At 48.2% G+C, this 27,771-nt stretch overlaps 1 protein-coding gene across 1 annotated transcript; it reads right to left on the bottom strand.

The window, feature by feature from the left end:
- Positions 1-4,265: 4,265 nt before the first annotated feature.
- Positions 4,266-27,356, bottom strand: TGFBI (transforming growth factor beta induced; the record flags this gene model as incomplete). The annotated part of the gene is made up of 17 exons (XM_082490117.1): positions 4,266-5,393; positions 5,561-5,585; positions 5,963-6,042; positions 6,248-6,350; positions 7,265-7,389; positions 9,341-9,471; positions 10,091-10,227; positions 10,402-10,547; positions 10,791-10,928; positions 11,091-11,303; positions 11,892-12,033; positions 12,765-12,911; positions 13,418-13,582; positions 14,784-14,941; positions 15,828-15,892; positions 22,654-22,752; positions 27,235-27,356. 17 exons carry the CDS (start codon positions 27,354-27,356, stop codon positions 5,338-5,340), a joined length of 2,052 nt encoding a protein of 683 aa, XP_082346243.1. The 3' UTR covers positions 4,266-5,337.
- Positions 27,357-27,771: the final 415 nt, after the last annotated feature.

Below are 27,771 nucleotides of genomic sequence, written 5' to 3'. Positions count from 1 at the left end.
TCTGTTCATCTTCCAGAAGTAACAGATAAAATATAACCAGTTTTGCATAACAGGGCTTGATGCACAAGCTGCACGTGAAAAAAAAATAAACTAATGAAGGTGTGACTTCAGTTGATCCTTCCAATAGGACTTTATCTAACTTTAGAACAGAGAAAAAAAAAAAAAAAAAGAGAGAGGTATCAAGTCAAAAGCCTGAGAGGCAGCCAAGTTCTCTGAAAAGCTGCAGAAAAGTCAAGGGGAGGCGTACCAGGAAAGAGATGTGCCTGGGCCAACTCATGACAATTCTTTAAAGAATTTTTTAGTGTACCATGAATGGCAGCATCCAACAAACCCTCCCCATCACCTTCCTTTCCAGGAGGTGATAACTGATCCTTAGAAATGTTATTCTACCTTAGCAGGAGGATGCCTTCGTGCGGCGCAATGGCTGTGTGACTCACTGTGCACTCGATACCCCTCTGCTCTCGCACCAAATGACTTCTAGGAAAAATGCTGAGCTTTTGCAAACTATTTACTCCTAAAAATATTACAAAACAGTAAGGCATCATTCATTGTTGGAAAGAAAGTCCCCCTGAATATTTTTCTTTGGGGAATTTGCAGATTGCTGCAAAACTTCTCAAATGTCTCACCAAAAAGGACTCGGAAGAAAAACAATGCAAGAGTTGCCTGAGCCGCAGCTGGATGCTTCCAGTGCCGATTGCTCCTTCGAGCCCGTCTTTCACCAGCACTAGTATTAATTACCCTTTGTTTTCCTTTTTGCTCCTCCTGAGACAACAGCTAACAGGTGCAATGACTTTCCAATAAATCACGTGCAGAAACAAGAATTTACGTACAGTGGAAAGGCAGGGAGTACAATTCCTTCCAGCGATGGCATGTGGGTGGCTTCACCCCTGCCTCCAGGTTTGGCTTTCAGGGGTCATCCTTCTGCAGCACATCTGGCTGCGATGCACATCTTGGCTTCAGTCAAGCCCCTGCCTGGCCTTTGACACAGGCAATGGCTTTTTCCTTTCCACCTTTCTCGTAACGAGGCGCGGGAGCTGCCATCGCCCACCCCACAGCCCTCCCAGCCTGACCTCCCCCAAGACCCGGCACATGGGGCAGGTCAACTCCAAACCTCTCCTGTACACCAAGCAAACAGTGTTGCGAGATTTCCATGATGCTGGAAGAGCACATGTTTTCCACCGCGGCGCTGCATGCGAAATCTCTCCTGGGACAAAGCACAGCGCTGCTTTTTCTCTTGCTTTAAATATATTTGCAGGAGGCCACCGGAAAGTAAAAGAATTTTCTAGAAAAAAAGCGTCTCTGGCTCTTGTCTCAAGATGTAAATGAGCAAAACCACCACACTAAGCTTCCTGAAACGCAGCATTTCACGCTTAACGTTTGCTTTTCCAGCCCTTCGGAGGTGCTGCTTTCTTTTCCCTGCTCCAACCCAGGAGAGCACTGGTGCTCAGCCGGCACAGGAGCCACCCGCCAGCATCGGCCCAGCCGCCATCACCAGGCATCAGCAGGACTTCAGGACTTAGCAGAGCACATGCTTAAAAGCTGTATTTTTCCTAAATGGATTTCTGCATACATTTAATTATTTTGTTGAACTGGAGCCACTGCAAGTGAAGGAATCATTATTCTAAAAAAGTAAACAAGGGCGGCTGCACATTCCTGCAAATTTTCAATAGCAAAACACTCTTGACTCTGGAGGAGGAGCAAAGCAAGATTCTCCTCCAAAAGCCTCGTATTTGCTCTCAGTTTGGCTCTTTTTGCCCCAGCCCTGGAGAGAGTTCCTGCAGAGGACAGCCTAGGTTTGAGCTCATGGTGGCACGCACCCGCGCACTTCAGGTGCTTTCAGGTGGAAATATCTGACAACGTGAGAAACCAAAACCCACTGGTACAGCATGGTTACGTGCTGAACACCCCACTGGCGGTTGCCACAAGAAGGCTAATCCTAAACGCTGCTGTCACACGGCTGCCCCAGGGACTCCGCAGGGCTTCACCCACCAGCACCTTAATGGGGCTTTGTTTCTTTCCCCACCCCAAAGTGCTGCTGCCTGGAGACTCCTGGAGCTGTGGGGTGGGGTGGGGTGGGTACACAGGGTAGCCCCAGCTCCTCCATCCCACCACAGCCCTCGGCTGGGACATCCCTCAGGTTCCCACACCCAGCCAGGCTCGCAGGAGCCCTCTGCCCCTCAGCCAGCACTTCCCCAGGAGACTTATGTTTCTCTTCAGCACCAGCAACTTCCTTCTGCCTTTCACTTCCACCTTTTGTCACATAAAAAAAAAAAAGTCTCTAAAAAAATGACAGATGAGTTTTATATTCCCATCATCTCAGCACTCCTCATTTCCCCATCTTTCAGCTGCTCGCCTCTCGCTTCCTCCCTTTACACCCCTCAAAGTAATAGCATCTTGTTCCCCTTGGTGGGATGACCGCCAGCACCCGCCCTCCTCCACAGGGATAACGTACGGGGGGAACATCCATGGGGGAAAACATCCCCAAAGCATCACTGAATGAAAGCGAGAGACAGGGTCCCTGCTGATCGACTAAAGCAGCTCAACCATTGCTGTTGATCTCAGCCATCTGGGTAACCCTCCCTGAGCACAGTGGGGTGAGAAACCAACTTGGAGCAGGGGAAAGCAGGGAATTAAGTCATCCCAAGAGTTTCCACCAACATGAACTGTCATCTGGAGACACCAAAGCCCTGGTGGGCTTCCAAACACAGAGCCCGTGGGAAGGGACCCTGGGACGGCTTCCCAGGATGTGGGATCCCAGGGAAATTATAGAGGCGATACCATGGGGACATCATCCCTGCATCCGTGGCACTGCGGGGAGCTGCTGCTGGCACCCACAGTGGCTACGGGGATGGAGCAGGCAGCAGGAGGAGCAAGGGAGGCAGCACTGCCAGAGGGCCGGGGAGGATAAGTAGTGGGAAAGAGCAAAAAGGGAATTGGATTGAAAGGATAACACACCTCTATCTACTGTAAACTCCACAAGGTCTTGCGGACCTGGTGTCCCCCTCAAAGCAAACCTAGTAACATCAGGGCATATGCAAACCACAGAGATCAGCACTGCATCACCACCAGCCCCAGCGCCTGCCCATAAACCAGGCAGTGGAAAGCCGGGGCTGTATTCCCAGGAGATGGAAACTGCTGTCTCAGCAGATGGGACTTCTTGTAGTTGCTAAGCACGTCTAAGCAAATTTTCCCCTACTCCCATCTACTCAACTGGCTTCATTTTGCAAAGAAACACTTAATTAGTCACCAGGCCAGACACCGAGCAGGTACCAGAAAGGGGCACTCACCTAGATGAGGGTGAGATCTACTTTCCACCTTCCCAAGTTGTGAAGGACCTCATATCACTCAGTCATGAAGCATCACAGAAGACAAAAAAAGCAAAGCAAAGGAAAACAAAAAAAGGCATGACTCTACCCTTGCAACTGCATGTGCTACTACTGAGCAAGATGCAAGGTGGTTTGCCCTCTCTCTCAGGCTTTTGTAGGAGTTAGTAATTAATTATTCTAATGACAAAAAGCTGAGCCTCCCCCAGGAACCAGTCCCCTGATAGGACTCCTCTTTCTTGGGCTGCTGGGAATAGGTGGCTCAAAGGGCTCCTCATCACCACTCCGGCCTTAAATACCAGGATTGCGTCATGCCAGAAAAACAAAAAGATGAGATTGGAGGTTGGGGGAGGGAAATAAAAGAAGAGCTTGATTATTTTTCACACATTTGAGTTATGCAGATGGCTCACAGCAAATGGGATTTCAATTTGGGCTTTTAATAGAAGAAAAACTACCATGTTCCTCAGCCAGAGCAACCAAAAAAATAGGGATTTTTTGTATTGTGTACTTGATACCCCTTTTCTTGTTTGTTTTTTTTTTTTTTTTCCTCGTAATCCTGGGTTTCACCAAGGTAATAACTGCCCGGGGAGTGAATATAAAGCCCTGACGGGGTGCAGCAGTGCCGTCGGCACCATGCCATGGAGCACAGAGCTCCAGCTGTCGGCGAGGGCAGCTGAGCATCCAGCGGGAGGGATGGGCACAGCTGCCCTGTGCTCCCTGAAGTGTGTGACAGTGACTGCTCGTGAAAGTGCCACCGAAAAATGATGACAGGCCCAGCTCAGAGAGGAGAAACGCTTTCCCATTGCTCACTAGTGACTATTAGACCTGTAAATACCGATCCAACCAAATCTGACCCCCCTCTTTCCCAGTGCTCAGGTGGTCAAACTGTGCCATCAGGCAATTCAAACCAAACTAAGAACCAAACAAGCATTATCATCACTTGTCATATTTATATTTTTGATTTTATTTTTAATTTTTATTAAAAAACCAACCATTATTAAAAATTAATCAGGCTTCAGCCAGGGAGAACTCTCATTTCAAGCTCGTGAACAAAACGCAGCACAGTTAAAACCCATAGGCATAAACAAAACCCAATTTAAAAAAAAAAAAAAAAAAGAGAACAGCTCAAACCATAGCTTATAATCATGCAGTTTCCTCAATGTTAATAGAGAGGCTTTTGTTAAAAGCCCTCAATTCAGAATTTCATGGAAGACTTTTAAAACACAGGGGAAGAAGGAAACACATGCTTGTTTTAAAAAACAAAACAAAACAAAACAAAACACCACAACCAAAAAACCCAGGAAAAAAAATTGCTTGGGTAATGGTTAATTAATTCAACAAATTTGCTTCCTCCAAAGCAATCCCTGTTCGCCCAGCCATACACTTGGCCCCCGCTGATGTATTTGCTCAGAAAGCTGAACATACACAATTCCTGCCAAGTCATTCTGGCCAAAATCTCCCAGTTCTGGCACTGGTTTGGAGGGGAGGGGGGGGTTGTGAGATCATACCTGGCTTCCCACTTCGGGAGCCTGGAGTTTGCAGGGCCAGAAGGTACCACTGGGAGCCTGGAAAAGGGGCTTTAATTCAGCCCCTTTTGGTCTCCCCCAGTGACACAGCGCCAAGGTGAGCTCTAAGCTTCTCTCTGAGCTCCTGAACCAGCGCACAATTAAGCGCCCGCCCTTGTACGTACGTATCAAGCCCAAAACTGGCTATGTTAAAAATTGCAAATTAGTGACTACTTTGTGAAAAGGAAAAAACAAACAAACAAACAAAAAAACCCCAAACCCCAAACCTATCCTCAGTGTGGGAGCTTTAAGGTCAAACCCAAATAAAAACGGTCTTAAAATATATACATATATATATATGGCTTTTCATTTTTCCTATCCATTTCATTGGAAACAAAAATAAATTTAAGGGTGATATTTGGTTTTTAAAAACGATTCTGTCCTTCGCTTTCGCTGTCAGCCGGAGCGGATGGGATGGAGGCGCTGACTGCGGTTGCTCACGACGCGGCTCAGAATCCACCCGAGTTCTCCTTCATCCTCGCTAGTAACCGGGAGTAGACGGGGGCTGCAAGAGAAGACCGAGTCGGGTGGGACAAACACACAGCACGTCCCTGTCCCCTCCCCTCCCGGCTGTGCTACGTCTTGCCTGGAGCAAGACAAGAGAATAAACTTCTCTTTAAGGGACAGGGATGTACAATGGAAATCAGAAACAAACTAGAGAAGTTGTTTTACCTAGTCGAGGATTCCTCTGAGAAACCTGCATGGAAAGAAAATAAAAGGTTTGCATAAACACAACAAATCCCCGACAGCTATAAGAACGGTTTCCATGTCAATGTATTAATCCGTAGTCTCCGAAAACTACGGATGACTGACTCTTCATTATTGGAAGTTGACATACATAGTACCATGCCAAGGTTACGTTCACAGTGTGCTGCAAAACCGTAGGCTTCGTGTCGCAAAATGTGTTATTTCTTCTATAATTACATCATGTAAGCAGAGAGGATTGGTCATTCCAGGCAACACATACACTCAGTCTCTTTGGAAGTCAAAATCTGAATGTGACACTACCTTCCAATCATTATTACCGAAATATCATTTCAGTAGTTCTACAGTGAGAGATTTTTTGTCTTTTACCTTGGATAACGCAGATGCCTGTTTGAAGATTTCTAATGCGGGATCCGCAGGTTCGTCACCTCTCTCTTGTGGCCTTGAAGCTAAGGGTGGGACACAGATAGCATTGAAATACTCTTCCAAGCACGCAGGCTGCTTCCTTCCAATATTTTGGAGGATGTGTTGAAAAATCCCATAACAGACTAATCCTCCTCAATAAACTGAAGCAATTGCCTTGTGTCACCTCTCCCTCCCAACGCAGCTCTACTGTAATGGTGCGGCTCTACATATTTCTAACCAAGGACCTACCCTGAGGCTGTAAGACAGAGTTCACGGCATAAATCACACCATTTGTGGCCATGATATCGCTTTCAGCAACTGGCTCCTTGTTGATATGTATTACGTTGTTTTTCTGTTCAGGAAAAAAAAAACAATAAAAGAAAATTAGAAACTTTTGTCATCGGCGGTTTCCAATTTTATTAAAAAAGCCCTCTCTTTGCATTCATTCATTTACTGGATGGCTGTAGGCATTTTCGTTCCTCTTGCCAATTAAGGAGAATATAAAAACAAATTATAGCCTGAGCAGTTTGTCCTGGAGCGGCTGGCAGGCTGCAGAGCACGGAATTTCGCGGTGCGCTGGCTGGGAACGCTGTCCCCTGGCAGCGGAGCACATCCACCAGCGGAGAGGGCATCAGGAGAGGGCAGCTCAGGGCTGGACATGGGAAGAGTCTAGCATGCAGGTTGGCCAACTCAGTGTCCTTGGAAAAACTGGCCTTTCCGTTTTTATCCTGCATTTTCTTCCTTATGCACAGAGTGGGTCTTGAGTTATTTATTTTCTGAAAGATTTTTTTTTTCCCCCCTCAATAGAGGACTCTATATTTTCTTAACGCAGTGCAGAATTTGTGAAATGAAATTATACATCTAAATAAATCCTGCTGCGTTAAAGGAGCCCATGCTGAGATCATTTTTGTTACACTAAAAAAGATGTGTTAGCTGAACAAGCCATTCGTTTAATTTATTTATGCTTTTTCCCCCCATGACTCAGGTTTAAATTTATAACAGCTCCTGGAAATCATTTACAATTGGTCTTCTGGGGAGAAAGCTGAAGCAAACCACATTTCAAGACTGCCAGCTTGTTGAACTGAACACATGGCGACAGTCCCTCTGCTATAGCCCAGAAAACACTGTTTGGTGGGTCTGTGCGCACATTTAGAAGAGGTTCCCGCACCATCCAAATGCGCGCAGATATACCTTGGTCCTGGAGGTGGACAGCTAAAGACGGACCACAGCCCCGCTGACCGCGGAACCCCATCCGAGGTGACTCACCATGCTGACTTCCAGTTTATCTCCCTGCATGGACTTCAGCCTCACAAGGGCGTTGACGGCGCCGCTCACCAGGATCTCATCAGCCACGTGGAATTTGAGGATGTTGGCAAGCTCCTTGGCATTACCTGGGGGAAGAAAACATTTACATTTGCAAAACAGCATCAGCGCTTGCTTCCCGTATTTCATGTGCTGGAATGGCGTTACATGGAAAATACCAGAATTTCCTGAAAGTGCAAGGAAAAAATGTAAAATTGAAAAGACTGGGCAAAAGGACCGGGTTGGAGCTGGTTAGGGCATTGAGGCCGTTCCTGCCTGGACAGGTCAGGGTCCCAGCGAGTCCAGAAGGACACTCTTCCAATGTCCCACCTCGGTACGTACCAAACCTGCCCTATACCTGAAATCCCTCTCTCTTTTTTTTTTTTTTTTTTTTTTTTTCAGTCCCTCATTCTCTCACTGTGCACAGCATGAACCTGCTTCTGTTGCTGCTTTCACTTCCCAAAGAAGTCTCGGGGGGGTTGGGGGGGGGAGAAAAAGGCCTGTGTGAAATAAGGAAGCAGACAGAGCACAGTGGGTATTTACAAACATCAATACTTTCGCCAACACCAGTGTCACTTAGCAATAATCCCGATGGCTGAAACTGCAGGATTCCGGGGTAGGAAGGGGAAAAGTGCAGGAGAAATGTCACTAATGACTCGCAGGTTGCTGGCCTCATCCCCCCCCCCCACCGAGTGTCTACTCATCTAGCTGCACTTTGAAACTCAGCTGCACTTAGGAAGGAAAGATGCTTCCCCTTCGCCATCTGTTTTCCAGAAGAGGCGGTGACGTGCACAGCACGGGCCGGCAGCCCCGCTGCACCTTCTGCTTTAGAGGATGCAGCATCACCGACAAAACCCGCAGACAGGCAATGGGGAACAGCTAGTGCAAAGACGGCTTCCATCTACAAAACCAGGGCAGCTCCTTCAGCAAGGGGGACTTTTTGTGTCACTGCCCGTAACTGAATGCACTATCATTTTTTTTTCCGTTACAGTTTTTCTAGGGTGGCCCCGGTTCACACTGCCTGTCCTCACCAGCATGATTCACTTCTTCATCAGAAGCGTAAGCTAAATATTTGCGTGAAAAAAAGAAGAACATCTGAAGTGGCTGCATCTGGGATACTTCATTCCTGCAGCCGTTTACAATAGCTGCAAAACAGTTTTGAAATATTTATATATTAAGCACTAGACTGGATGTGCAGCCTGATATTACCAGTTCCTCCATCCCTGTGCTTAAAAGGATAACCAGCTACCAGGGCAGATGCTTCCCAAATTATGATGTCAATGTTTGGTTGGGCTTTAATGACGAGAAGACATTACACTCAAATACCTGACATTGTTTCCAACCACAGCCAGTTTTCAACAAGAACAAAATAAAAGATTGTGCTGCTTCTCCAGAAGAGCGTTATTAAACATTCCCGTGTTTTTTTTCCACACCCAGCTGCACGCCTGTGCTTTTCGGGATATTGGTCTCCATCTGTGCTATACTGAAACACTTGTTGTTTTCTCAGGATCAGATTGGACTTCCTGCTTTGTCCATGTACACATAGATGGAGCAACAGCTCCATCCCTTCACTACTTAAATTTCGTGCAGTGTAACTTGAAGCTGAAGTTATTTGCAAAACTTCCTTTAGGCACCCTGGTCCCATGTGGTTGACAGCCGCATTCTCACTTCTTTCATCCCTGACTTGCAAGGCAGAGATTGAATTGGTTCCTCTAGAAACACCTTAGGGTTACCTCGCTTACACCAGCCAGCACAGCCGAATTTAAGTCATAGTGAGTTTGTAGCACAGACTACAAACATGTGTTCCAAGCACAAGAAAAGTATAAGCCCATGCCCACGCTTTGTGTGGGAGTTCAGTGCCGCTCTGCGCGTCCTCAGCTTTATGCTGGATAGGGCGTATCCAAATCAGTTGTGTAGGAAGCCCATGCTTCCAACAGACAGGGTCAAAGAACGAGATAGGGCAGAGAAACTCAGCCATTCCTCCCCTACCATGCCAGTCACACACAGCAGCTGTTCAGCTGAATCTCTAAAGATGCTCACCCATTAGTTTGTTCAGTTCCCCTTGGGGCATGGCTCGGAAAGCTTCGTTCGTCGGAGCAAACACCGTGAAGGTACCCGGTCTGTTCAAGTTCTCCGTTAGACCTGCAGACTGGATCGCAGCCACCAGTGTACTGCAAGACAAACATACATAAAATGCTTCACTATGAATTACTTTGGTTGGTCTTTGAGCAATTGCACGTTGTGTTCAAAAGAGAGCTGGGAAGTTACAATTGCAAAATCCTGCTGGGGTCCAGCAAATGGCAGAAGCAAAGAATGGTTTGGGTTGGAAGGGACCTTAAAGATCATCTAGTTCCAACCTCCCTGCCATGGGCAGGGACAATTAGCCAAATCAATTAACCAAAAAGTTGATTAGGTAGGAAAGGAGCCTGTGAGGTCCAACCAGAACATCTGAGAAATGGCAAAGCAAGCTGGGAATGCTGAACCTTTGGGCACCAAATGGCAGCGAGGGGACAGAGAGGGCTGGCCACAGTGGCTCTGATGGGCAGAGAAGGTATCAGAGTCAGCTTCTTACTGTATGAAGCGGGACCACACACTCTTGGCTTACAGTTCATTGAAGGGTTATTTGAAGTCTCGCTCCCTATAATTTAGGGACGAGACCACGGTTTTGGATGCTCTTTCTATGTTAGAAAAAAAAACATTTATAGTCATGACTACGACCCATAATAAACAGAAACCGCTTTGGCAGCTCTTCTGCTCCTAACTAGCGCTTAGGAAGAGCAGAAAGGTCACCTGAAGCGATGGTCTGCCTTGAGAACATCCATCACTGAGCCAGACGGTGGAGTCAACATTTTGTCCAGGCTAAACAGGGTCCCAAACCTTCCTCTCTTGTCATGGGCAGCAATGCAGGCATTTTCAATGCAAAGGTTCTGCAAACAAAATTGCACAAAAAAAAAAAAAGACTTTATTAGCATACGCTTCAAAAGAGATATTTTTTTATACTTTCCATAATGCTCAATTACACTTTTTACATGACAGCTGTAACGTTACAGACATCAAGCATCACTCAGCCATATACAGCACTGCACACTGCAGGAACTTACATTGCGGTACACAAAAACTCTCAGTTCCTTGTCACCCAGAGTCTGGAGTTTCTGCCCATGGTAAAGATATTTAGAGGAGAGCTGGTCTCTAACAATGTGGTTCAGCAGCAAGTTTTTCATGTTGCTGTCAACAACGGGGAGTCCATCTGCAGCAAAAAGTATGGAAAGAACGAGTGATTCACTTAAAAGGACAACTGAGACACTAAAAAAGTGCAAATACAGACTATTATCTGCATCAGGTTTTAATTTTAAAGCTAGATGCCACTGCCTATAGCTGAGACATTCGAGAGAGGACTTGCATGCTTCTGCATGGAAACTTGGCTGAAGACTCTCTGAAGGAGATCCGTGGGCCAAACTCATAGAAAAAAGGGATTTGCTCCCCGGTTTACCTTTGAACACGTCATTCACTGGGGCAAGGAGGGTCACTCGCTCACTGCCAGTTAGATGAGAACTGAGACCAGCTTGTCTGAAAAGGTCCGTAGACTTGGAAACTTCAGATTCTTGTGCCAACTCAAACAGGGTCTTAGCTGAGAAGAAAAGCAACGCATAGTAACCTTGCGTTAAAGGCAATCCCCCCACCACTACAAAATATCTACACCCTCTAAATCCAGTATTTCCTTGACAAAATTAAAAAAAAAAAAAAAAAAAAAAAAGGCAACAGAAAGAAAGGTGCAGAGAGGCACCAGTACCTGAGTCTGGGATCAGCAGCTCATTAACGAAATGTACGACACCGTTGGTAGCCAAGATGTCCTTGTTGGCAATGATGGGCTTCCCGTTGAGGGTCAGCTCTTCCCCACTGCAGCCCACGTCCAAGGTGGTTCCTTCCAGAGTCTCCATCGTCAGGCCAGCGATGATGGCCTCAGCGCACATGGCTGACTTCAGGATGTGATGGTTCAGCAGGTCTGTAAGAGAAGCAAGTGTCTTAGTGAGCTGGAAAAATCAGCTATGGAATTATTGCATCTTTTAGCGGTCCTGTACAGGGCCTCCTGTACAGCACTGTATGGGGCTCCACTCCAAAAGATGTGAGCCATTTTAAATCGGGCTGGTTTTCATTCAGCAGCCTGGGAAATGACGTGCCTAAAAAGGGTAATTTTTATACACCTTTGTCAACTTCAAATGGTTCTGTGTGGTTATTTCACTCGGTTGTTAGGGGGAGTTACGTTGATGAGACGCTAGTTTTCTTGCATCTTGCTGGATTGATAGAATTCACTATCACATACAGGAGTGCTAAAAGAAAACTTGGAAAAGGGACTGCTTCAGCCCCCTCCTCCGTATCTGGATAACACTCTCTCTGCCACATCTACACGTCTACCATGTCTACATCCAAAGAAGTCTTGGCTGTCCGGTTTAAAAAGCTGGAGTCTGTCAAATGTGTTTACTGCAGCTGTTGTCAGAGTGTCTCAAGGAGCTGTTCAGATGTCCTTGAGAAGGAATTCACAAGAACTGAATACTCTTCAGTCTCCCAGTGGGCTCAGTAAACAAGCGCTTACCCCTCAGGGCTTCTGGGTCCCCCAGGATCCTGTTCAGGGTTTCTCGTGGGATCTTCTCAAAGGCTGTGTTGGTAGGAGCCAAGAGTGTGTACTGGCCTTCGCTTTCCAGCAAACTGGTGAGGTCAGAAGCAGCCACAGCGGCCTTCAGAGCAATGGGGAGAGAGGGTAGAATGCATTCAGCCAGAATACAAAGGTCGGCAACTTCGTCCAGGCGCACACTAAGGCCCAGATTTATTACGGCTTTTGTAGTTTCAGAGGACTTACAAAGAGTCATGAATAGCTTCTTTCAGCCCGTTAGTGCCTTTATAAATTTGATCTGGCCCCGTGGTTCTCTTGTACTCCAGAAATTTGAGTACAAGAGCCCTTTTTGGCAAGACCGAGCGCTAGCTGGAATACCCTGATATGCCTGGAGAGGGTCACCATAGCTCCAGTGAAGAATTCAGATCAGAACCCACAGCCGGCTGACTGCAAAACCCCTGCGCTTCTTAAGTTATTCCTGAACTTGGCAGATACCAAGGCAAATAAATTGGTACTCATAAAATCTGAACAGTGAATGTCTCCTAAGGCTAAGATTCCTATAGAAGAGTGAGCAGCTAGGTCCACGTGTCTTTATTGACAGCAATAGCAAGGTGACAATTATTCTCCTAAAACCCTACTTGCGCTGATATCAAACGCTTCTCTTCCTAAAGCAAAATAAACTATATTGGTACAAGGATTTTATCAGCAGCTTTAGGGTCACAGCACCTGAGCACTGGCAAGCTCTTCATGACGATTTCAGTGGGAGTGGGACAACTGACCATCTTTCAGCAGCCCTGGAGCACACGTAGGGTGAACTCACCCGAAGAGTTTGGAGCACACGTAGGGTGAACTCACCCGAAGAGTTTCCAGGCTTTCTTCAGTCTCGATGACCTGCTGAATGCTGTTTGTAGTGGTGGCGATGACTTTGTCGATGACATGAACCACTCCGTTGGTGGCGTGGTGGTCAGCTTTCAAGAGCCTGGCACAGTTCACAGTCACAATCTGCAGAGGGAAAGAGCCATGGGGTGTTATGTGCACTAAAAGAAGAAGGTAAAGCAGCCTCTGCTGGTTTTCTATTTCAAACGCAGCGAGCACTGTAATATTGAATCAGCAGGAGCAGAAATGTGGTTTGCTAAAAAAACACACACAAAGGATGAGAATGCTCTATCAAGAATGTTTGAAACAGTTCATGTTTAAAGAGCTTTGAAAATAATCAGTGGTTTTGTCTACCCTGCACCATCGAGACTACGAAAATACGCAAAACCCAATACTTAGGCAAGCATGCTGTTATACAGCAACGTGGGCAACTTCCCTGCAACAGCACCGATGAAACTATCTGCTTATAAATATTTTTTTCCAAGCTCCTTCTAAATATGTATCCTAAATCAAACCAGGACAAGCTGTCAACCTAAGCATTACGGGGTCCTGGAGGTCCAAGGAGAGTGTAGGAGGTGCAAGGCAGCAGAAAAGCAAGCTCAGTGTGGGTGGGTTTAACACAAATGTCTTACCCCATTGGGATAGTGGTGAATTTGGATAGGCAGGTCCTGGTACATTGAGTTAAGCGTTGACCCGTGTTTCAGATCATCCGTGAGGACCCGTTTGTTCACCATGTGGTAGCGAAGGGCATTGAGCAGCTCAATGTTCACGTTACTGACTAAGGAATCCAGGGTTTCCTGAAAATCAGAAAAAAATCATTTTTCAGGGCTAAGGGCAATTAAGCCGGGTGTTAGAGAGAGCCAGGAGGTCTGGCTGCATCCAAGGTGCTTCCAAGGCGCACGTGTGCATGCGTATTAAGTGATGAGCCTTAAGCCATCTGTGCAAATTAAGAGCTCTGACTTTCGTAAATCGTCATCTTTTGCCTCACAGCAGCAGCTAGCAGCTCTGGCACCCCCAGCCTGGGCAGACAAAGGGACGATGGCAGCAAGCTCCAGTGTGGGATCACTGCATCGACACAACAAAAGACATCCCTCAGGGCCAAGAACAAATACACCGGGAGACCTTTCCCCAACTGCATTGTCCTTGCAAGAGGCTCAGCTGGTGCAGGTTTGGGGTAGAGGCTTGGTAGTGGGGAGAGCCAAAAAGATGTCCCCTCCCTACACCAGCAGTTGTTCTTACATAGTTATGGACAAGTGATTTAAACATGGGATGTAACTGGACAGGGTTTGTATAATCAGGACTGTCCCCTGCTCACAGAGATGCTCCACTAGGATCGGGGCACCAGCAGGACAGCGGTGACAATTTCAGGAGTGGAAATTTCACAAGAGACGGAGTGAGAGGGTAGATGAGGTGCTTAGGGACGTGGTTTAGAAGTGGTGGTGTTTTTATCAGGGTAGGTTAATGGTTGGACTTGATGATCTTAAAGGTCCCTTCCAACCTCACTGATTCTATGATTCTATGAGAAAAACAAAACCAATGTAAAGGAAATTTATGTGTAACTGAGCATAGGAACACATTGATGCAGAAAGGCTGAAGGTTTACAGAGGCTCCAGTTGGGACTGGCTACGTGTAAAAATTATTAAGAAAACCAGAGTGGTAAAGTAAGGGTCAACAAGAAAAACCAAAAGGGCTGGAAAGTCTCTTGCTGCACGTCTTAATGCAATCTCTAATGATAAGAATCAGGGAAAACTGAATGAGGTGACTTTTACATCCACCTGCTGGAGAGCATCCACATCCCGCTGGTGTTGGGTCTTTCAGAAACAAACCTCTGGAGCTGATGGACCAGTACAGCGATTCCCATCTTAGAAATTCACAGTCCTTCCCAGAGCAGGACTGTGTCTGTTCTACTAGATAGGGCTGGATCCAGATCCCTGCAGAGCTGGGTCTCCACTAGGGAAAGCCAAAGGAAGAGGAGAAAGAAGAGGGATTATATCTTACAGCAGACAAGGATGCCCAGGCCTCGTTACTCGGGGCAAAAATCGTAAAACTTCCAGGTCCTTCGATTTCTGGCCTTAGGTTGGAGCGGTCGGAGTAGAGCTGCGTGGTGGCAGACCCAACAACTCCCAGGGTTTCATAGATGTTTGAAAGCGGCAGCGCTGAAAGAAGAGAAGGTTATGTTCCCAACACGCCGTTCATCCTTCCCGCGCCGCACTGAATTAAAGGAGACCGCTGGTGAGAACACTTGGGGAAACGAAGCATGTCAGGGAACTCGTATCTGTTCATGAATTAGATAATAAATAATCATAGCCTGACAGCTCCAGCCTCAATTACAGCAGCGTAATCCAGGATCTACTGCGCCTTTGCAGGTCTAAGTGGAGTTACTCTGGATTTATACGGATGTGAACTGAGGCAAGCGAAGCTACTCAGTGCTTTCACCCAAGCCTTGTTTGTGCTCAGGCTTTCGGTGTTCGGAGCTGGCAGCTCACCACCAGTCTCGGTCTCCACTGACCCGGTCACACCAGCCCACGTGCTTAACTGGGCGGCAGCAAACTTTTGTGGAAGGAAGCGTTCAGAAAGCAAAAGCAAAATACATCTTTCTTCAATAAACCCAGTTCACTCCCTCCCAACCCCCACCGGTGGCTGAACTGTATTTTCTCCTAAATGCGATTTTGCTAACCTCATGCTTGCCAGAATAAAAATGAGCAGAGACTGGCAGAGCTGTCTGCTACTCTGTCGTTCCTTTGTATTGCATTTCCAAGACGGCTGTGTTACTTGGTGGAATAAGTAGTTCCCTATGGCCCTCCCCTGCTTGATTAAGATTAATTATAACCAAGATCATAAGTTGTCTGGAACATTTTGCACGCTTTGGAGCTGATCTGTCACTCAGCTGATGCTCTGCTGAGTCCATTTTTGGCTTGTTCGTGGCAATATTGTGCACAAATTGCAATAATCAAATCCACTTTGAGTAATTTTCTAACATTTCCCTTTACTAGGCAGCTGTATAATTTTAAGAAATCTAAAAATTGTCAAACATATTTTTACCAGCTGGGCAGCCTTTTTCTCCAGGAACTTTTTCATATCCAGGACAGCACTCGTAACTGATCACTCTGGAATAAGAGATGGATATGGCAGATTAACTGACGGCGTCTCACTGCTTTTTCTCTATTTGCTATAGTTGCGCTTCCATCCATATTTGGTGATGTTTCTAAGCAGACTTCGTTAGAAATATAGACTTGAACAAAAGACAAACCACAATTTTTATCTCCTTCAGGGCTGCATGTCGCCAATTTCTCCACAGAACAAAAGCAGACACAATTTCTTTTCAAAACCACACTTTCCAGGAGACTTTGTACAAACAGTGGACAGAAACCGATGCCACGGTCCCAAAAGATAACCTGTGTGAGACACTGCAAGCGCTGGTTCATTTGGGCGCGTTTCCCACGGGATTTGGGGATCTCCCCGGCTGACTGCTGCTGTCACTTCTGATCACTCTTTGGGCGACGCACTGCAACTGCGGTACGGCTGCTCCACCAAACCAGCCAAGAGTTTCCCCTTCATTTCACCCCATTCTTGTCCACCACCAGAAATTATTTGCTTACTTATGGCAAAAGCCACAAGACAGCCCTGGAGGGGGAGGAGCAGCCTTGCTCTTGGATGCGCTGGCAGAAGGGCTCGGGATGAGCGCTGCAAGGACAAACTTCACCGGTGGTGGGATGTGCATCCATGGGTACCCTGGGCAGTGCCGCAGCACACCCATCTTTGGATGTACCCTCAGTACAACGCTTCCTTCGGGCTGTTGGCAAACTGCTGCTCTGAGCAAGCGCTATGCCCCAATAAAACCAAAGGTGTCAGAAACCCCATCCCGGGGACTCGGGGCCATCCTGCAGATTTGCAGACCCTAAATAAGAGCGAGCCGCCTGAACGCTGCAGCCATTGTCGGCAGCTCAACGCAAAAGAAAAGCTTCTCGAAGCTGGCCATTTGAGGAAATACGTTTTTATGTTAACAAGAGGAAAAAAAAGCCGAGGGGGGGGGGGGGGGAAGAAGAAGAAGGAAAAAAAAAATCCAGAAGTTGCCCATTCATTTCTCACAGAGGGTTCTGTCACCTATTGCTCTTTACTTGGTGTGAAAGGAGCAAGGCCAGCTGATGGAGGGGCTGAGACAGCGAGGGAATAGGTGTTCCTCCCAAAGCCGAGCATTTCCTCTGTGCTCCCGGCTGGATTCGAGACAAGTGAGCTGCTGCGTCGCCGAGCCTCAGCACACGCATTCAAAATGAAAGGAAAATCCTCAAGCTTCAGATATTTGTCATCATTTTAACACTGTTAACAAACAGTGGAAATGCCTGGGGTTTAAGAGGGAATTCTTCCGGGTAATTAAGAGCCAGTAAGTGAAACAAATACCTGCTTTTCTGTGACAGAAGCAAATAAATTCTGTGTCACCGTTTCCTAAGAGAATTACAAAGCAAACCCAGACTGATTGTCTAGACATTATATATTCCATGTGGGAAAGAGTTTGCCTAAAGCAATCCCTTCCTTTGACTACTGGAGATCTTAACACCCTGCTGCTCCGCTCTCCCCAGCCCCCCCCGTCTCGCGTTCATTAGAAACACACGCTTTCTCCCCCCGCCACTTCCCTCCCCTACCTCCGATTTTTCTTTTTTTCACCCTAGAAACTAAATCCAGTCTAGACATTTCCCTTGGTTCAGACCTGTAATCAAAGACAAAGAGCTGATTAAAGTGAAATCATTCCAAAGTTCAGCATAAATAATTCCTGAGTGCTGACGTAGGGTTTAAAAGGCTTATTTATAGATCGATGGGGGATTAATGAGCTGTGAGGAAGGGGCAGGACGCTGACGCGGGCAGCCTGCAGCGCCGGGAGCGCGCCGGCTCGGGGCTGCCCCAGCAGCCAGGCGCCTGCCGGGAGGGGAGGGCACCAGGAAGGGATGGAGGGACCACACCGCCTGCTTGTTGGCGGGATGGTGGGCATCTCCAGCACCACCCCACAAGGGATGATAACGGCAAGAAGCATCGAGGCCAGCAATGGGGCCAGCTCCACCCGTGCAGGGGCTCATTCAAGCCCCAAATCTCACGTGCCCACTGAAGCTGACATACCAGCATCAACTGGGATGCCGTTTCACAGGCCAGCGTGTAGAGTTGAGCACCAGAAAACTTCTGCAAAGGGCCAGGTGAACACAGAGGTGCTCAGCCAAATGTTTGCACCTACGAGAAGCAAAGGTACTTGCTCCTCGTAGGTGCGAACACTTGACTTTTTTGCACCTACAAGGATGGGGTTTGTAAAACCAGCTTCAGCTTCAGCCATCTGCCCTCCCATGGCTGGTGGACTCGGTGGAAGCACAAGACCACCCAGCCCACCCAAAGGCACGTGGGCAGCATTCAAGTGGTCGCTCGGGTCAGGGCAAAGGGCATCCCCCAGCTGGTCCCGCAGCCACCTCCAGCCATCCGAGAGGAGCAGCACGGCCGTGGCTGAAGGCTGCTCTCCCTCACCTGCAGGACTCTGCGTCTCGCTGCTACAGTACCCTACACATCCATACGGGAGGCAGGCTGTTCCTTTGACATGTCTTCCTCCGGTTGGGTTGCAGCAACAGTCTGCTGACGGGGGAGGAGTATTTCTCTTACATCACCGGGGGCAAACAGCTCACGGTTGAGAACATTGAACACTCGCAACCACCGCACCGCGCGGCGGGTTCTGCACAAAAGCCTTTGGAGTTGCCAAGTCCGTCCCCGTCTCTGGAGTCTGCTCAGCGGCTACAGACCGCGACACCGGGACACGGCGGGTGCCAACGATGTGGGTTAAATAAGCAATGCCCCCCGTACAAAGAGCATTTGTCATCTACTCTCCAACACCTCTGACCACAATTTCCTGACCTCCTCATTGAGTAATTTCGGGTCACATCTCTAGTTTTTCAGCCGCTGGTTTTGAAACACTGTGTGTCTTAAATGTCTATCTGTGTCGGACTGCGGAAGCAAGCTCCCTGGCTTTTAGTAGTCATTGTTTCACTGCTGTTGCAGTCTTAGGATCTGAAATTAAATTTTAAGTGCATTTTTCAAGGTAATAAAAATAAGCTTAGGCATATATTAGTGAATAAAGATCCATTTGTAATAATTTCCTGTAATAAAATCCATATGTTTTGTTTTTGTAAAATAAGTGCCAGAGAGTCTTTTTTTTTTTTTTCCTGAACTGAGGAAAGTACATCAGACAAGAAAGGCAAGTAAATTTAAAAGTAAAAAAAGGGGAACGTATTAAGGAGAAACTTACTGCCACTAGTTATTCTTCAAGAAATAATCAAAACCCCCATTTATGACAGTTGTCTTTTCATTCCTAAGACAAAAAATGTGTGGGGAGGTGTTCAATTGCAACGCCAGTTCTGGAAAAGTGAGTCCAGTGCATAAGGGAGGTAGAAAAATATAAAAAACACAGGCACAACGATGAGAATATGCTCTAAATAAACTATTTCTTTGGCTTTGGTGAAACCAAAGTGGAAAATTACCTAATTACCAAAGCAATCTTGTTTCAGTGCTCATTAAAATCAAAGCAGTGTCAGACTCCCTGCCAACTGTCTTATCTCACTTCATCAGCAAGTAATGCAATGATAAAAAATGTACATAAATCCTCTATCCGATTTCTCCCTAACTGTGTGAGCCAATACTTCAGCAAAGAGAAGAAAAACCAAGAAGAAAAGCAGATGAAGAGGTAAGAGTCCTCTTCTGATGCCTGAGTTGAAGTTTCCATCGTGCACATCCAGCCCCAGTAGAGCACTCCACTCCACTTCCACAGACCAAAAGATGCTGCTCAGGAAGCAAACCCACAAAGCCTCACCACCGACCCTCTGCCTTACCGCCGGGACCTATTTGCTTCTGGTAAGAGCTATGGAGAAACTCAGCACGGCGCCCGCTGCACCCCAGGGTGACTGCGATCGCTCTCAGACAAGAGCCTGGAGCAGCGACCAAAAGGTGATGTACCTGGAGACAAGACCAGGCACATCTATACCTTCTGAGCTGCCTTTCCTTGATCCTCCAGTCGCTCTGCAGGAGCTCAGCTTTGCTTCTCTACAGTACCAGGTCTCTCGCTGATCTCCCTCCCTTCTACCTGCTTGAAACAGTGCTCAGAGCAGGAAAAGAAAATAAATCCAAGCAGTCAAAACTATTTTCCTACAGACAAGATATTTGTACCAGCAACACGCATCCAACTTGTGGCACCACTGACCCTTTAAGCAACTAAGGAGGATAACAGCCAGGGCAAATGTGAAGCAGGTGAGATGGGTCAAGCATCTCCTGTCCCAGGACTGCTCTTCTTCCAGGTGGGAAAAACCTTTTAGGAGGAGGAGGGAAATGACCATGCTTATCCAGCTCCACCATCTCACCTGGGCTGATGGAATGGATCCCCCTGCCAACGGGACAACCAAGCACATGGCTTCAGGAGAGGACTTCTGACTACAGATCCCAGGCAAAGGCTGGATCCACCCAGCTATGCTGCCGGACATGCCAAATCCTGTCTCTTTGGGGGATTTAAAGGCAGCTGGTATTTTCAAAACCTCTCACGGACCAGCTCAGTCCCACACAACGGGCCAGTTTCAAGGATTCATGCTGAGCACCATTAACTGTGCCCACGCACTCTCCTGGGTGCCAATGCACTGTGTGGCACAGCATCAGGCCCCTGACACTGGTTTAAGAATGTGACCGCTGCAGCATTACGCATCATGTCCTTTATGGCCCAAATGGCTCCTGATTGCTTCCATACGCCAGGAACACCACGTCCAGTGGGAGCCATCACCAGCAAGCGTTTGTAATCAGAGCTGTCCCAGGGTCCTCCGGAAAATGTGAGTCAAGGCACGTGTCTTTTGTTCTGCACAAGCATTGCTAAAAGGCAAAGCAAGGCCCGGGCTCAAAAATGACTAGAAAGAGAGAAGAAGACAATAACACCCATTGTGGAGATGATAAAAAGCGAAGAATAGTGAGCAAATTCCGTGTATAATGGGAACATTATCTCATAGGTTAACAGGCAGGTTAATGCCGTGTACGCTTTTCTCTCAGCGATGCATCATTGGATTAGACACTTGGGTAAAAGCAGAGAAAATGAGGTTAGAAGAGATCACCCCATCTCCTCAAATGAAATCATGAAATATTGCCAGGTGCCAGTTGTACCACCTCTTTCTGGAGATAAGCGGATGAGTTTGTCTCTGCCAAATACAGCTGCACACTTGGGTTACTTGAGGTTAGTTTCTCATTTGCTTCAGAGCTGGAGAAATCCGTGGCTGGATCGCTTTGCCTTTCAGGGACCATAACAGCAAAGCCATCCCACATCCACAGCTGAGTCATATTTTCTTTGGAGACCTACTAAGCTACTCTGTTATCAGAAATGGCAATGATGATACCGTATTGCCATTCCGTAATCCCATCCATTTTACGTCAAAAAAGCCACCATTCGGCCAAGATTGAGACCCTGAACTCTAATCACCCAAATTAAGTCTTCCCAGGTTTGGTGGTTTTGTAGAATTAAAGGGAGAGAGTTGTTTGTTTTTTACAATATTGCCTCCCCTTTATTTTTTTTTTTCCTGTAAAGACAATTGGACATAAGGGAAACCACTATACATGCTCACTATATGGTACACCCTGCAATAGATCCTCCTCAAGTACAGAAATTTCCTTTTAGATGAATTAATGGGTAGCACGATGAAAGGCTGAAAGCCATACACAGAGACAATTCTTATCTGGCCTCCCTCCTCACAATACCAACACCAGACACATGAAACGAATCCTGATGGCCAAACAAACCCCATGACAGCCAAACCCAGAAAGGCAACCAAAATAAAAGCTATATAGGTTATAACAGTTCAAGATCTCAACGTCTGCTATTTACCACACAAACAGAATTTATTTCATCTGCAATAAAGAACAGCATGTTCCTATAGATCTAATTACAAATTACATTGGGCCCTACCAGAAACCCAGGAGATGATTTTCTGCTGCTTGTTCTTCTTGACCCTGCAGATGCAGGACCAGACCTGTCCCAGCGCTCTGCTCCCCACCGCCAGCGCCATTCGGGGGCATCTTTGCACTGATATTGGGTAACGTGGTGGTGCGTGCTAAAGCGTGGGCCAGCAAATGTGTCTGACAGCCCAGTTTGGCCTACATCAAGGAAAAAGATCCTCTGCTCCTGATCTACAGCCTGGCAGATAGTCAAGCATGCATAGCCTTAATTATCTGCTGACTACATCTTTCAAAAGAATGTCCCGAGGCTGCTTACACAGATACTTTATGCAACAACTACTTGAATATTATTGTTTGCACTTTTAGACGTGGAATTGGCCTGCAAGTCTAATTAACTTCCCTGGTGGAGTCATCAGAGAGTGTTGGCTAAAACTGACACCTCTTTCTCCTTTTCCCTTCCAAAGCAAACGTCTAGATGAATTTTACATTCCCTCCAATATCCATCAGCTCTGGGTTGCCTTTCCCTCTCCCACCGCCCCCCCCCCCTTTTTTTTTTTAAATCTAGGCAGCATAGAGCCTAGCATGGAGAGAGACACAGCGAAGTACTAGAAAACATCCTGTACGCACTTCATTACAGCGTTGAGAGCTATATAAGTATACACAGAAATGCAATTAGAATAAACCATCAGGGTTGGTATTTACATGGTACTTTCCATTCTTAACTTTTAAGTGTTTTACGATCATGATTACCGTTTGAGAAAAAATAAGGCACGAGTACTTCTTTGGGAGTAAAAGGCTAAAGCAATTCTGAACACGTATACACGTTAAGCCCACGTCTCTCGCACCGTCTGCTTCTCCCACCCAGCACCCACCTCCACAACGGGGTCTTTGGGGAGACTCTGGCCAGCGGTCGGGTACTTACGTTGACTTCCCGCAGATCTTCCTCTGGTACCACTGCTTGCAGTTGGTGAAGTATTTCCTATTCGTGCCGATCAGCTTCTGCACGGCGCACACGTTGGGGCTGCAGGTGACGGCAAAGCAGAAGAGGGTCTGGTAAGCCTCCCTCCCTCCTCTCGGTGCTGACCCCCAGCGCAGAGCCAGACCCCACCCAAGAGCACCCAAAAAGCCCTGCTGGGGTTGCAAGGCAGGAAGCTTTGAGAGCTGCAACTCAACTTGCTAGATCTGACTGTACAATGACTACCATGAAGTGGAGGAAGCAGCGAAAGAGATTTCCCTTCACTCTGCCAGGGTATCTTTTTCTCCAGTGAGGGCAAAATCTTGACTTTTTTCCATGTTCCACCTCTTGCCAAAATAGCAAGAAATTAATTTAAAAATAATACTTCGGTCAGCATTTCTATGGTAAACAGCTACTTACAATTCGGGATCCCAGCTAAAACCCGATAAAGTTACGCAATAATTCAAATCCTCCCAAAAAATCCCCATTATTTTATTGTTTAGGACATAAAGAAGGACAGATGTTTATCAGCCTATGGACCAAGTGGCACCAAAACCAGAACGGGTGCTTTTGCTGAATGGTAGACTCAGTCAACTCTGGGCATGGATGCTGAGCTGCTGATGGGGAAGATGAACAAGTGGCACTGCCCACTCCGCTTTCCGCACAGCGGGTACGACAGCACAGATGGACAGTGGCTATCATAAGGTACCGAGAGCTGCTTCTCAACCAGCAAAGTAGACGCTTGGCATCAAATATGTGACTAACCCCACTGAGACCTGACTGCAGCCTTTCAGCTTTCTAAGAAGTGGTATCACAGCGAGCAAAGATGTGGTCAGACAGGAGCTGGGAGTTTACTTGCTGCTGGTTTGGCCAGCACAGCATTTCCCCGCTCAGCCTGGCTCGCCATCTCCATGGTTTGTGGCCAGCAGCCCTGGACACAGATGTGGGCAACGCACGGGCAGTGCATGAGATATGATTTATGGATTTGGGTTGTGAGGCGACCAACTGCCTCCGGGCTCAAGCCAGAGGTGTAGCAAACACCCAATCAAGGTGGGGATGCTCAGCTCAACTGAGACTGGATTCCCAAAACCGACACCGCATCCCAGTTGCGGCAGCGGCACCAAAACGATGCCCAGTATTGGCTGCTAGGCAGATGGAGGGAAAACAAATAATTAAGCAAAATACATAAATCATCACTTCAGCCCATCAGAAGTGCTCTGCACCGTCCAAGGCAGAGTTTTCATTTGCGCAAATGAAACTCCGCATGGGGTCTGGAGATGCTGTTGTAAAGGTCTTGTTGAGCTGTTTAGAGAAACAGACAGCAGCCTGTTTCACGCTGGGTCTGACTGAGACGCTGCCCGCTTGCCTACCAAAATTAACAAAAGCAGAGTTTGCAGCCCGACCACCAACTCTTCCTGGGGCCGTGCTCACTTTTCACCGGCATCCCAAATTCCGCTCTCTCCAAAACAGGCCAGCCTGCCCATCATTAGCATGAATTAACGTGAGGGTCTCCTATATGTTGGCTAACTCCAGCGCCAGCCTCGGCGGGAGCTTGGCTTGCCTTCAATGAGCCTTTGTTGCTGCGGCTGCTGCAGGGCCCTGCGGAGGCAGGATCCGACCCCGCGCAGCCCTGGCACCTTCGTCCTGTCCCGAGGGGAAAGCGAGGGCCCATGGGACCCGGGGCAATTAGGCTCACCGTTTCCCTCGTTACTGCCATATCCAGTAACAGTAGTTTGTTTCTGCATGAAAGCATTTAATTCCCTTTCTATATAAAAGGTGAGGGACACGGAGAAAGAATCTACTACAAAAAAAAAAAAAAAAAAAAGTTAGAAATCACAAAGCCAAACTTTCAGCTGGTGCAAACTGGCCCAGCCTCAGTAATTTCCACGCCAAATCATCGCTTAGAGAGACGTCTGTGCTCTCTGACTCAGCCCACCTCGGCTACCCCGGCCCCGCCGCACCGAAATATGGTTCCAATTACATCGAAATTCCAAACCTTGCCTCGATTTCAGCGTCTGGCTGACGGCAGTGGACAATCCCTCTAATATTCATCTTGACAAGCCTGGCTACTGAAGGACTTGTTTGATCATTTCCCCCCTATCCCCGGGAGCAGCCTGCCAAGAAAACCCTTGCGCCTTCAGGACAGTATTGAACCCAGCGCTGCTTCGCTCCCTCCTCCCTGCCCGGGACCGCAGCTCCCTGGGGCTGCTGCTCCCTCGCCGGCTTATCGGGGAAAACTTCTTCCCAGTTTTTCCTCAGTGCAGAAAAATCCCCCTCCCCAGGGCCGCGTTATCAATGATTCCCACAGGCAGGCTGTAGTAGCGGCTCCCCGCGGTGCCTGTTCTGGTCCTTCGCCCAGTCTGGCTTAAAATGAATTTGTCAACACTCTCCCCTCTCCTCGTTGGAGTTCATCACCTCTGCCATGCCGTTCCCAGCCAGCCGCGCTGACTCGAGGATAAAACTGCCTATTGTTCCCCTTCAGCTGAAGCCTTGCACTTGGCAGGCAGCAGCTGGGAACTGCTGGGGCAGGGGCTGCCCTTCGGGAAGGGGCAGGGAAGAGCAGGATCTACCGTACAGCCCCAGCTACCTGCCATGACTACTATGTCCATGAAGCTCCCCAGCATCACGTAGCGCCCACAAAGCCAAGTGGGTTTGGGGAGAACGCTCCTAGGTTTTCATCTTCAAATGTTAATGTTCCTTATATACTTCTCAGCTCCTCTCCCAGACTTGAGCTGATTCACTTAAAAAAAAAAGTTAATTAAGATGTCCAAGTTTTGCTGCAGAGCCAAGCTCTGCCACCCAACTCGCTCTCGGCTCAATAGGAGCATTGATGGGGGGGGGGGGGGGAGGGGGATGCTCACAGCAAGAAAGGGTGGCAATCCCGGTTGCACATCCCTCCTGCAAGCAAAACAACACACCTCACTTCCAAGAGCTTTTTGGCTGGTTTTGTGTCACTGTATCTCTTTGGCACATCGTTAATAAATGTTCAAAATTCAGTTGATGTTTAAAAATTAGCCTGGTATAAATTGCTCTCTCCATCAGAAGGGAACCAGTGAGCAAAGTGCTGTGGCTGGATTTATGTCAGCGTAACTTCACTTCATCTGGAAACCCTGGCATACCAATTCCCTGCATCTCTCAAAGACCTCAGGCACCAGCATGGACTGCAATCACACCTTCCCTGTGCCTCTGTTGATTGTACAAGGAGTAAAAGGCTTCTCTCTGCAGAGATGAGTGCGCTGATTTACACCAGGACGACTGCACTAACTTTCCCAGTCTGAGCAAACTTCTGTCTCAGGGCTGTCAGAAGAACTGGAGATTTACTTAGTTTCAGATCATAGAGAGATGAAGAACAAGACTCCCTGTATTTGTATGTAAATCACTGTAGTTCTTTCATTATTGAGGTTTTACAAATAGACATTAGCCCAGAATTTGGCTGCTGGATTCTGTACCTGATTAGACACATAAACAGCATACCCCTTTTCATAAATACTGCCCTGGATCCCTGCCAGATAATGTATCACATTGCGGTATTTAAGCTTTGGGCTTTTTTTGAAAGCATTTCATGGCCCTGCCTTCAGCAATCCATTTAAATGGAAGCTACAGTTCAATCAATGTCGCCATGAGAGACAAAAGCCAGCTGAAAGGTCTGTCATCCTTTCACCCTTCCTAATTCCCCAAAAATTTTAAAAACAGTGGGAACAACTATTAACATTGGGTTAGTTTTCTACCTGTCAATGAAGACTCGAACTACTCTATCCATAATGCATTGTCCATCTAGCGCGAGAGGTCTACATGCTCTTTTTGTGATATTCCTTAGCTCGGAAGGTTTATGAGTAAATAAGTGATTACTTTTGTCAAGAAAACTTTCAAGTCTTACTGGGGGTTCCAGTCAAGAGTACGTTGGTGCCCACTCCACACAGACAGTCCTCTGCCATTGAACCAATTTTCTTTTTCTATAGATGCATTAAAATGAGAATTGCTTCCAGAAAATGTCTGGAATGTTCAAAACGTTCAAAATCTGGGCATTTCCCCCCCCCTTAATGGGGACAGACCGATAAAGCATCACTGGGGGGGGCCAAAACGACATCTGCGATATTAAGCATCCTGAAAGCAAGGAAGGAAGTTATCCAAAGAAGAAAGAAAGAAAAGTTATTCGAGGATGAAAGAAAAAGTCTTTATCCGAAGAAGAAAGAAAAAGTCGCTATCCGAGGAAGAAAGCCCCCAGCCAGAGTTTCCCGGCGGGCAGGGCCGAGCCGAGCCGTGCCCTCACCGGCCCCGGCCTCCGCGGTGCCTCCGCACCGGCGCAACGCGCCCGCCGGCCGGAGCCCGCCGGTGCGCAGCGAGGGGCCGGGCTGCAACGGAGCCGCCACCCCCGGGGTGCTGGGGAGGGGGGGGCGCTTCCCACCGGGATTTTTGCAAATGTGTGTGTGGGTTGGGGGGGGGGGGGGAGAAGCCCAAAACACGTTTCTCCCCCCTTTCCCCTTCTTTTTTTCCCCGGGGGGTGGTGGGAGGGGGGGTGGCGGAGAGCCGCCGGCTCGCCGCGCTTACCCGTGCTGCCGGCCGCGGAGCCGGCTGTGCTGCAGGACCTGCTGGTAGGGCGACTTGGCGGCGAGGGACAGGGCCAGGGCCAGGGCCAGGGCCAGCAGCAGCAGCAACGGCGAGTGCGCCATGGTCGGGAGGCGACTGGACGGGACGGGCCGGGACGGGACGGGAACGGCGGCGGCCGCGCTCCCCCGTTAAATGCGGCGGCGGCGGCGGGGGCGGGGAGCGGCGGCGCGGCCCCGCGGGGGGAGAGGAGCCGCCGCCCGGCCCGGCCCGGCCCGGCGGAGGGGAGGGGAGTGGAGGGGAGGAGAGGGGAGAGGGGGCGGCCCCCCTGGAAGGGCATCCATCCGTCCGTCCGTCCGTCCGCCCACCCATCCATCCGTCCGTCTGTCCTCCCGTACCCCGCCGCTGCGGGAGCAGAAAGCGGCCAGGGGCGTCCTCCCATCCTCCCTTCCAGCTCCGCGTTTCGGCCACAGTCGCTTCTTCTTCTGGACTTTTTGCCGCCGTCCCCCCTCGCCCCGAGTCGGGACTCAGAGGGGGGTG

Source organism: Vanellus vanellus (assembly GCF_965231255.1).
Source record: "Vanellus vanellus genome assembly, chromosome: 13".
In the NCBI taxonomy this organism is placed as follows: domain Eukaryota; kingdom Metazoa; phylum Chordata; class Aves; order Charadriiformes; family Charadriidae; genus Vanellus; species Vanellus vanellus.
This window is presented reverse-complemented; position numbering and strand designations above follow the sequence as displayed.